The sequence below is a fragment of the Sesamum indicum genome, linkage group LG1, assembly GCF_000512975.1.
Source record: "Sesamum indicum cultivar Zhongzhi No. 13 linkage group LG1, S_indicum_v1.0, whole genome shotgun sequence".
Classification (NCBI taxonomy): domain Eukaryota; kingdom Viridiplantae; phylum Streptophyta; class Magnoliopsida; order Lamiales; family Pedaliaceae; genus Sesamum; species Sesamum indicum.
The window spans coordinates 2,969,725-2,981,423 of NC_026145.1; the positions used below are offsets into that span (position 1 = coordinate 2,969,725).

Below are 11,699 nucleotides of genomic sequence, written 5' to 3' on the forward strand. Positions count from 1 at the left end.
GGTTAGGGATATCAGGGGGGCCGGGGCAGCTGGCCCCCAGCCTGGACCACTTCTTGGCGGGTTAGGGTCCGGGGTGGGTCACGGTCCAACAAATTGGAACTTGGCTGTTATTTATATAATTATATACAATACTAGTTATTAGAAAATTATGGTATTAAATGTAAATCCTTAAATAATTTGCATATATCAACTCTATTTAAGAAATACAAAAAATAAAAACTTAGTTGAATTATTATTCTATTATATAATTCATTTTAAATAAAAAGCTACGTCAAAGTACCTAAATCTGAAATGATATTTTTTAATGAAAAAATAAAAAATTAGTTGAATTTATTCTTTGTGTTATGTAATTCATTTTGGATAAAAAACTATGCTAAAGTACCTAAATTTAAAATGATGTTAGTAATTGAGAAATAAAAAATTATATGAATGTATTGTTTGTATTATATAATTCATTATAGATAAAAAAATATGTAAAATTACTTACATCTAAGATAATATTACTTATTAAAGAATAAAAGTTTAGTTGGATGTATTCTTTATATTATACAGTTCATTTTAAATCGAAAACTATGTTAAAGTATTTAAATCTAAATTAATATTACTTAATGAAAAAATAAAAAGATGGCTGAATGTTTTGTATAATTTATTGTAAGTTGAAACTATGTTAAATTATCTACATCTAAGATGCTATTACTTAGTGAGAAAAATAAAAAAATAATTGAACGTATTTTTTGTATTATATAATTCATTGTAGATTGAAAACTATGCTAAATTACTTGCATCTAAGATGATATTACTAATAGAAAAAATAAAAAATTAGTTGAATGTATTCTTCGTATTATACAATTCATTTTAGATCGAAATTATTTTAAAGTATTTAAATATAAACTGATATTACTTATTGAAAAAATAAAAAATTAGTTGAATCTATTATTTTGTATTATGTAATTTATTTTAAATAAAAATTATGTTGAAGTACCTAAATTTAAAATGATATTACTTATTGAGAAATTAGAAAATTAGATGAATAATTCATGGTAGATGAAAATCTATGATACATTACCTACATCTAAGATCATATTCCTTATTGAAAAAATAAAAAATTAGTTGGATGGATTGTTTGCAACATACAATTCCATTTAAATCAAAAACTATGTCAAAGTATTTAAAATACCTGGGCGGGGTAGGGAGCTTGCCGGGGGTGATCCTTACCGGGGCGGGTCTCGTGTCCGGCAAACCTATCCTGTTGCTATCCATACACTACATATCGTATGTTGTGAGGATGTCCTATTCTGTTGTCAGCTAAACAAGATAAGCAAGACTAGTCGAGTTCTTTGAGAACCAATCAATTTACTCTTCGAAGTTGAGTCAAGATGCTGTAGAATACATGCCAGCTTCATCTGTTGGTCATTGATGACATAAGTCCTTTCAGAATCAAGTCACCCTTAATCAGTTGCAATGTTAAATACTGTAGTTCTGTGTGGTTTGCTGGAATTTTCTAGCCTATAGCTCATAAGTAAAAAGTTTATGTTTGATTTCGTTAAGCACCAGTGTCGAGAAAATAGCAGCAAAAAAGACCTTTCCTATCCATATACCTACTAGAAACCAAGATACCTTAAAGAGCAAGGGAGAGATAGCATCATAAGGTAGTTCAGTTCACCGAGAAGAAGGAAAACAGTTGTCTGTCTTAGGCAAGCCTTAGCCAGTGTTGAGAGGCAGCACTCAAGGTCAGTCTAGGATTAAGTTTAAGAACAATCCCACCCATTCTCTTTGATTGAGTTCCTGCCTCAAGGGAAGCGATTTGGAGATTGATTGGAACAGGTGGGACTTTTTGGGATCAAGCTTGCAGCCCTTGTTAAGCCCTGAAGAAGCATTACATCGAGTGTCAATCATAAAATAAATCTCTGAAAGCTTGTATGCTAATCCTATGGTTGACCTGATCTCTGATCTCTTCCACGGCAAGAAGCTAAAATGCCAGCTACTTTTGAATGAGAAAGGACGGTCTTTTCCATGAGAAGCTGATGCCAGAATGGTTGTAGCTAGCCTGGGAGTTCTGTTGTTAGGGGGCTGGGGAGCAGCCGTCGATTGACTGAAAATGGATTATTAGTTGATTGAAACTTTTTCTTTTCCGAGGTCCCTTTTGGGTTAAAATGCTTCCTGTTGCTCGCATTCCTGTTCTGCCTAGGGACTAATAGGCTGATATTCCCCCAAGAAAGGAAATGGGGGATGGCCTGGACTAAGATCTAAAGTAACTGCACATACTTGTGCTTTATCCCCATCTATGTGAATGATCGGTCGGTCTTAACTCAGGAGGAAGAACTGGTAATAGACACAAAACCATCCATTCTGTTTCTATATTTGTTCGAAGAAAATGCTGCATTCTGAGCTTATCAGGATCTCTACATTCTTAATCATTTCCAGTCAATGAGGATCGATGTAATAACGACCAAAGGGAAAGGAACCGTCTGGAGACCCATTTTATTCTATCTTCCTTGTCAGATCGGCCGTTGAATTAGTTTAGTAACAAAATCCTTACTACCTTAAGATCCATAGCCAAGATGGGCTTAGGAATAGGCCAAGGTAGTTGTATCTCTTCGATGGGGTTTCCTCGTCTCGTTGGGACTTGTGCCACGATTGGCTGATTCCATTAACTGCTTTTGTGACTAGCATTCACTGGGATGAAGGTGAGATGCCCTCCTTCTTAGGGTTGTTGGTGGACCAGGTGCCTTTAACCCTTGGTTTGAACCCGCTTATTTGGCATGACCAATCGGATAGGAGATGCCAGAGATGCTGCATGCCTTAACTCTTCTTCCACACATCTTCCTTCCGCCTCACTCCTCACCAAAAAATCTCAACACTTGAATGTTCTTTAGTCTGCCCTGTTCTATAAGCCCTTGGCTCTCACGAATTCTGGAAAATTTAGACGTTTTCGTTTTTGTTGAGCTAATGTAAGATTTTTGTTTTCAGATTGCTGGCAAAATTAACAAAATTATCAGAGAAATGGGGCTAAAAGAAGTTGGGCAACTAGAGCAGGACCTTGTGTTTGGAGATGCAGGCACAAAAGACCTTATTAATTTTCTTAGAGTAAATGAGGTGACTGTTTTTTTTTCTTTTCCCATATAGTTATCAAGAACGAGGATGCACATTTGGTGAGAGATTAAGGTATAATGGACTTTTTGCAGGATGTCTCGCGTGAAAATAAGTTGCGATTGCTGATGATTTATGCAGCTGTTTATCCTGAGAAGTTTGAGGATGACAAAATCTCCAAACTGATGGAGGTTAGTGCTATTTCTTTACTCGATTTTCAAATTTAGGAGCTTTCCATTATATTATGTGTCATTGCTAAACAAATGTGAATTCTTATTAGGCTCAGCCACACAGTCTACACTAAGTGGCATCACAAGCTACTATTCTATCTAGGTTCCAATTATGCATTTGCTTCAAGTCAGCAGTGTTAGGTAGTGATTAAGTAATCAGACATTCTGTGATTGTATCAGCGTCTTGATCAATCTGACACCACCAATATTTTTTTTTATGTGCTTTTAATATCTGGAATCAAGAAACAACTGGAACATAATATACTGAAATTCCTTTGTGCCTCAAAGATGATTTTGGACCATTTTTCTCGCCATCTCTATATCAAAATTGCTAACACCTGCTTTTAGCCTGCTAAAGGTGGTTGACTTGGCCCAAAAATATAATGGGTATTAATTTCATGATGGTCAAATTTGCTCTGCATTTGCATAAGTACGAGTTTCCTAAGTAACAGTATCTGAGATAATTATTAATTATGGTGCACAATTATTGTATCCTGCAGTTCGTACATTAGACAGGCTGTTTTCCAACCTCTGTCCCTTCTCAACACCCAGATAAAACTGATTTCAATCTTTAAGACTCTTTCAGCCAATTTACTCAACAAAAACAATCATACATTTTAAAGTCATATTTTTCTTGGTGTGTTGATTTGTTCTTGCAAGTTGTCCCATACGTGCTTTGCTGTTTAGTCATAGCATCATAGTTAACATCTTCATGAACATAGTGCAGTTGGCTAGACTACCACCAGATGATATGACTGCTGTTTATAATATGAGATTGCTAGAGCCATCATCAGACACCAAAAAAAGCTCTCTGCCATTTTCTCTTAAGTTTGATGTTCACAAGGTAATGAGTGTCTTTTCAATATGATTATGGTTTTTTGAAGCCCTTGCATCTGACTTCATAGTTATTTGTACTATTTTCTGTTTTCAGAAGAAGCACGCTGCTCGAAAGGATCGCCCTGGTGAAGAAGTGACGTGGCAGTTATCACGATTTTACCCTATAATAGAGGTGCATTGTAAATTTGATAAGTTTTATAATGTAGGACATCCTTATATCATCTTTGATATTTTCATGATTTTCTATGGGTGATAATCCAGAAAACAAGAAGAGAATGATAAACTGCAGGAATCCTGCCCATGAGATGGAGAAGAATAAACTGTGGTCCATACTAGATCCCCATGGCATCACGTCTGGGACAAGAGTTGTTTAATCCAATCTACAAGTCTTAAAACTTTGTAACAACTCAATGAAGAGTCTCCATGTATGAACATTGCATATCAAATACAAGTTCTAAATATGGTTCTTCCAGAACCTGAATTCTAGAGAAATTACTCATGAACTTGTAGTAATGACCAAATGACAGGAGATGTGGAGAGAATTTTGTAGAAAAATAGTATAAAAATTTCTGAAAGATCGGATTGAAATAACTAAAGATGGTGAATAACTGTTTAGGGCTGTAAAATGAAATAACCCTTAGGGCGCTGAAAAAGAAGTCCTAATGTTTCTCCTATGTAGCTGCCATTCTTTATGCTTCTATTGTCAGAATGTAATTGAGGTCTGCTGTCTTACAAATTTGGTGTCTGTCACTGGTTTATAACTGCTACTGCATGGGCTTAAGAATTTATTGAGTCCCTTAACCAAGTCCTACTTTGGAGTTTTTAGACTTAAGTGGGATTTGTCTGACACAGAATGCTGAATTGATGCTGCAATTTATTCATAAATATTCACAATAGTTACATACAGACGAGAGTTCAGGACAATGAGGTGGTTGAAGATGTCTTTTCTCAAAACACTAGTTCTTTGATATTAGGGACATATTTAATAAAGCAATAAATGGCATGATGTGCTGTTCTGTAAATTTAGAAGTTCTGATGAAGCTATCATATCCATTCATCTATACTGATGTCGAAATGAGTTGATGTCTTCAGCCCTTTGAAAGCTCATCCCTTTCTTTCTTCTCATGTCTTGTAGCACTCCATTCTTTGCGTGTTAGGAAAGGATGGGAGCTGAAGAAAATGTATATTCACATGCTAAATGTTTGTGCATTATGGATAGTTTCTGATAATGCATTATAAACTAAGAGTTGCATGTGGAATTTGATGGTACACAGGACTGGAGTTCCATGTTTTGTTGTTACCTTGTTTTCGACTGATAATATAATTCTAAATGAATTTTTATATTTATCTGGTTCTTGTTGTCTTGCAGGAGCTTGTTGAAAAACTCAGTAAACGTGAACTACCTAAGGATGAATATCCATGTATGAATGACCCTAGCCCAACTTTTCATGGAACGTCTCAGGCTGCATCTCTAAGGACAGGTCAAGCCCCGGCTCCTCATTCAATGAGATCAAGAAGAACTGCAACATGGGCTCGTCCCCGAAACTCCGATGACGGGTATTCGAGGTATCTTGTGGAAACTTGCTTTTGTTATTTGAGTGACAAACTCTAAATCCCCACACCCGATCCCGCATGGTGGGCACCCGGGTTCTCGTACATCTTGATTTGGCTTTATGCCAACTCTATTTGAATCAAGTCAATATGTTATCCTTTTTGGGTTAGGTTTGACAAGCTAATAATAGTTGTCCCTTAGTATCTTATCTTTCTGCCCTATTTGACACTTGTTGATGATTTTACCTCAAACTTTCTAATCTTCCATTTTTTGGTTTCCTTATAGTGATTCAATTTTAAGGCATGCCTCTAGTGATTTCAAGAAGATGGGTCAGCGGATTTTTGTGTTTATTGTTGGCGGGGCGACACGATCTGAGGTATTATTTTAAAGATTCCTTCTCTGTGTGTGTGTGGGGGTGTATGCGGGCATATCATTCTCAAATTTGTTTCCTTGCAGCTAAGAGTTTGCCATAAGTTATCAACGAAGTTGAAACGAGAAATTGTTTTGGGCTCGTCCAGTCTAGATGATCCCCCGGAATTTATTACGGTACAAGACTTCAGACTTTTCTCATTTACCCCCTCTCTCCTTTATTTGGTGAAGACATACTCATGCTTGCAAATACGTAAACAATTATCATGCAGTGAAATGACTCCATAGGGGTTAGTTTTTGTTTGTGATCAAATATCATTCGATAATTAAGGGAGAGAGGTTGCGCAGTTGAGTTTGGTGGTAAACCTATATGCAAGGAATCTGCATAGAACTGAATTGGATATTTTACTTTCTTCACTGTTCACATTCTTCCTTTCTGAAAGGTTGACTACAATGCGTTTCAAATGAAATTGTTCTTTGATGTATGTATATTGGAAGGGTGAACTACATCTATGAGGTTAAGCACATAATTATAAATGCCTTCTCGTTGATCAAATTGTTGTGCGAGGTGCTACAATCTGATGCCAGGCCCTAATTTTACTATAGATTTGGGAGATGTACTCAATCAATCTTGAGGCCCCATTGACAGTTTTACTTGAATTGTTTGCTTGGTTGTCATGAACTACAATCAATTAACACCTTCGGGCCAAATTTATGTCTAACTTTATCTTACGTCTCTTCTTGTGACAGAAGTTAAAGCTGATGACGGCAAATGAATTGTCATTAGATGATCTTCAGATCTAGATGACTGTGTCTGGTAAAGCTGGATATACATTTTTAAGCTGACTGCTTTCCATTTGTAATTTGATGGATACATATACTTACATGTCTCTCTCTACTATTTTTCCATTTCCCCTTAGTTTGAGATTGCCATTTCCCTGCCCAGAAAGGCGCTCAAAGGCCATGTGTTGTAATTTATTCGTTGCGGTTGTCTCGCAGTCCAGTGTCCAGAGTGTGTAAGTATTCTTTCAGGTGGTCCAAGACTGCAAATCCTCACAGTTCAAGATGACTTTTTAATGTTGTGCTTTATCTCATTCATTCTTGCCAAGCCCATACATCATTGCTCAAATATTCACCTCCATTTCTCTGTATCATAAGGGTTTAGTTTTTCACTCGTTCAATTCATGTTCATATCAAGTTCAGTTACTGTTGGATGAGTAAGAGAAACGAGGAGGAGCTGAACCTCTTAGCAGTAGGCCAGCTTATGGTGGTGTCATGGTAAAGTGCCCTTCGTGTTGGTGCTATGGTTTTGAGAAATGAATCTTTTGACACGATAAATGCCATCTTTCTTTCTTTTGTGAATTTTTGGCATGTCGCGGCTGAACTTACTTGAATACTCTTTAAGTGGGATCATGCGGCAGTGGATTATACCTAGTAGCATTATCACGTCGCTTGATGATATTACAGAAAACTTAATAGAACACCACCTTGGTGTTTATTTCTCTTTCCAAGCATCACAAATCTTAATCGGCTACTCTGTCTCAGCAGCAATAACTTTTGTCATACAATATACTGTTTTGTTGCATGTTACATAGTTCTTATAAACTCATGATCTCAATTGTTCTTAGTTTGCCAATTTTATTACATGAATATGAGGTAACGGTACCGAAATCCCGTTCAGAATAGTGTAGATTTCGACTCAAATGAACTTTAGAACTTACATCTAAACTTTTTCTTTTTTATTTTTAGAAAATGGTATGTTTGATAGCAGTGAACGGTCATTCTACTCTTGCGCTAAGGTTATTAGATATCGAATGATAAATTTCTTAATCATCATTCTGTCCATGGAAGTAATCGTGATTTTGGGAATGTTGGATTCTTTATGTTCATATGGTTAATTGTGAGTCTTTGTAGGATTTCGTTCCCTTCACCTCTCACTATGTTTACATTTACGAAGGTTGCATTTGGAGGACATAACGATTTGAAATTATGAATTTTAAATTTTTAATACATTTTGAATTTATTTGGATAATATTAAATTTAAAGAGCTTTAAACTTTTTCATTTTAATTTTAAATTATATTTTGTTGAATATTGATAGATTTCAAAATTTTTTTCAGCATGAGTCGTTTGAATTTTTTTTCTCAAAAGTTTTTCTTTAAAGCCAAATCTATCAATTCGAATGTCCTCTAAATCTGCACATTATTGATTTGGATGGCAGACCTAATAAGGGCGGTAGACGAATCGAATCGGATTCTTTTAATTAAAAGAAGAAACATTTGAAAGTTTGTGAAAAAATTATGAGGTTAGGTAAAATAAATAATCTATAGAGACTATTCATCTAATTTAAAAAGATATATAAATTTAAAATTCATAATTCAAAAGGATCTTGAATAACTCACCATAAAAATTAAAAAAAAAAATCTAATGGAGTTTTAAGGGAATGGGCGTGTTAGATTATATTATATTCAAATGGTACTTATCATATCTTAAACAATGAGAAGGTACTTATGACTATCTTAAACATTAAGGGAAATGATTGTAATATATCCTTCTAAAAACATATATTTTAACAACAACAAAATATGCCGTTTCTGGAGATTATTAAAGACGATTGATGAATCAATTCCTATTGTTATTAGTATGATTAGCATATATTGCTTTGAGACAAATATATAAGGATCCTGGTACGAAGGGTAAAATTCAAAGTTCAATTAATTTTGAATGAAATGAATTTAAAAATGGAATAAAAATAGAAAAATAAGCACACTTAAATAATATTTTTATGCTTGGTATACCAATAAATTAATAGTAATAAAAATATTTTTTTAATAATTATTAATAGAATTAAATTGTTTTTATGAAAATTTGCCTTTAGTATTTCTTTTAAAAAAATCTTTTTGACATTTTATTGAATACGTTGAATTCATTGTATTGTAGTAGTTTCAGAACAGCTTACAAAAGGTTATGAACAATTTATAAATCATCTTATATAATTATTGAATATATGAAAAAGAATATTTATTTACATAAGAAACAATTTATTGATGACTTAATATACATGTAGATAATATTTTTTGCCAAAAAAAATGTAAAAATTTGAACAACTAAATAGACCAATTTATTTAATCATAATACAACTACCATTATTTTTTTAGTACTCGGTGAAAGAAATATTTCGATAATATCATTTCTTAATTGCCATGCATACACAATTATGTCTTAATGCTACACCACATATGTACTTAAATTTAATAACAATTAAAATTATTAAACTAATACAAAAAAGAAAAGAAATTTTCATTCGCAACATGTTAATGTGGGAAGAAATCACCAATTCTTATCTAAAGAAATAAGTATTCTCAACTGTAAAATATAGGAATCAATTTGAAAATGTTGGCTTTTATTTCCATTCCATTTTTACATACCAATAACCCCTTAAAGTTTTGGTTAGATATATGAAAGAAAATCCATACAGGAAGAAGGAGAGGGTGAAGATGCTGACCCTATTGGAGAAGATGTAACAATTTTTTGTGAATGCCATGAATGGGAATGTCAATTTTAACACTTTAAAAATCAATGGGGCATATCCAAGTCTTAGTTGATGGAGGAAGTAGCAGCTGCTTCCTAGATGAGACACAACATATAAACTGGGATGTAAGCTGGAATGCACTATTCTAATGCAAGTTAGTGTAGCTGATGGAGGGAGGATAGTGAGTAATATGTGTTGCCCTGTATTCACATGGAAAATGCAAGATCAGAGGTTTAATTATCCACTCAGGGTAATTAAACTAGGAGGATACAATGTTGTATTAGTTAAGGAAACATGGTCCTGTTGAATATGACTATGAGGACATGGAGGTGACAGTAGTAAGGGATGGAAAAAGATTGATACTAAAGTCCCTAACTAACTACCACTCACTAAATGATCTCTGGTAAGGTAATGAAGAGGCTGATACAATGGGGAACTATAATCTGATGGGGTAATTAAGTGTAGTGAACAATTGTCTAGAGGAGCAAATAAAAACAGATACTGCTTTAGACAAAATGCTGGAGGAATATAGTGACATGTTTTAGGAACCTACTGACTTGCCACCTGAAAGGATAGTTGACCTTTTCCTTGGTGCAATTCCAAAGAAACATGCACCTTATAGATACACACATGCACAGAAAGCTGAAATAGAAACATTGGTGATGCTGAAAGCTAAGAAAATCAGGCCTAGTCAAAGCTCATTCTCATCTCCACTCTTACTTGTTAAGAAGGATGGTACTTGGATAATGTGTGTGGATAATAGATAACTTAACAAATGGACTGTATTTTCCCATTCTTGTTATAGATAAAATAATTGATGAGCTGCATGGCTCTTGTTATTTTTAAAATTGATCTAAGATCTGGATACTTCCAGATTAGAATGAAGTAATAGGACATGTACAAGACTAGTTCTGTTACCCATCAGAGACATTATGAAGTCTTGGTGATGCCATTTGGCCTTTGCAATGCACCTATTACTTTTCAATCATTGATGAATCAAGTGTTTTTTGGAGTATTTAAGAAAATTCATCAGAATTTTCTTTGATGACATACTTATATGTAGTAAGAGACTGGAAGAACATCATGCACACCTAAGGATAACACTAGAATTATTGAGACATAACAAGTTGTATGCAAAAAAAATAAGCGCTCCTTTAGAAGGAGGAGTGTTGAGTACTTAAGGCATGTTATTTCATCAACGGGTGTGGTCACTGACCTTTCGAGAATTGAGACTATGCTTAATTGGCCATCACCAAAGGATGTCAAGACATTGAGAAAACTTTTGGGCTAACTGGATATTATAGGAAATTCATCAAACATTATGGTATCATCAGTAAACCACTTACTGAATTATTGAAGAAAAATGGTTTGAATGAACTCCCAAAGCTACTGCAACAATTGAAAATCTGAAGAAGGCCATGATAACAACCCTAGTCATAGCACTATAGGATTTTACTACAACCTTTAATTGAAACAGATGCATGTGATAAAGGTTTTGGGGAAGTTCTGATGCAAGAAGAAAAACCCATAGCTTACTTGAGCAAAGTTCCAAGGGTCAAAAATCTGGGATTGCTAGTTTATAAGAAGGAATTCTTAATTTTGATGTTAGCAGTCAACAAATGGAAGCAATACATACAGGGCAACACTTCATAATCAGAATTGACCAGCAAAGTTTGAAGTAAATCCTAGAACAAAAAATTGAGACTATCATAGATGGATTTCCAAATTACTTTGGCTAGATTATGAGGTACAATATAAGAAAGGGACAAAAAATAGAGCTGCAGATGCCCTCTCTAGAAGGGAACATTCAGATGGTCATTGTACAGTAGTGATAGTAATGGTGCCTAGATGGATAGGACAAGTGCAAAGGAGTTATATGATTGATGCAGAATTCCATAATATTTTGCAAGCTAAGATATTGATTAGGATATTTATCCTGAATATTCCATTCTGAATGGGTTATTGGGGAAACAAAGGGAATTTAGGTAGCACATCACACAAGCTTTGCACCAAACTGTTAGGGGACATTTAGGTATTCAAGAAACCTATCAAAGGGTTAAGTCTCTTATCTACGGGGCTGGATTGAAAAA

General features: G+C 34.5%; 1 protein-coding gene across 4 annotated transcripts in view; it reads left to right on the top strand.

Annotated features, from left to right (window-relative positions):
* Positions 1 to 7,561, top strand: part of LOC105155625 (SNARE-interacting protein KEULE) — a 20,728-nt gene extending 13,167 nt beyond the window's left edge. For all 4 annotated transcript variants that reach the window (XM_020694211.1, XM_020694216.1, XM_020694212.1 and 1 more), the window contains 8 exons: positions 2,971 to 3,096; positions 3,186 to 3,281; positions 4,048 to 4,164; positions 4,252 to 4,329; positions 5,527 to 5,723; positions 5,995 to 6,085; positions 6,166 to 6,255; positions 6,829 to 7,561. In XM_020694211.1, coding sequence (XP_020549870.1) covers positions 2,971 to 3,096; positions 3,186 to 3,281; positions 4,048 to 4,164; positions 4,252 to 4,329; positions 5,527 to 5,723; positions 5,995 to 6,085; positions 6,166 to 6,255; positions 6,829 to 6,882 — 849 coding nt within the window. In that variant the 3' untranslated portion in view covers positions 6,883 to 7,561. The remainder of the gene's footprint in view (positions 1 to 2,970; positions 3,097 to 3,185; positions 3,282 to 4,047; positions 4,165 to 4,251; positions 4,330 to 5,526; positions 5,724 to 5,994; positions 6,086 to 6,165; positions 6,256 to 6,828) is intronic.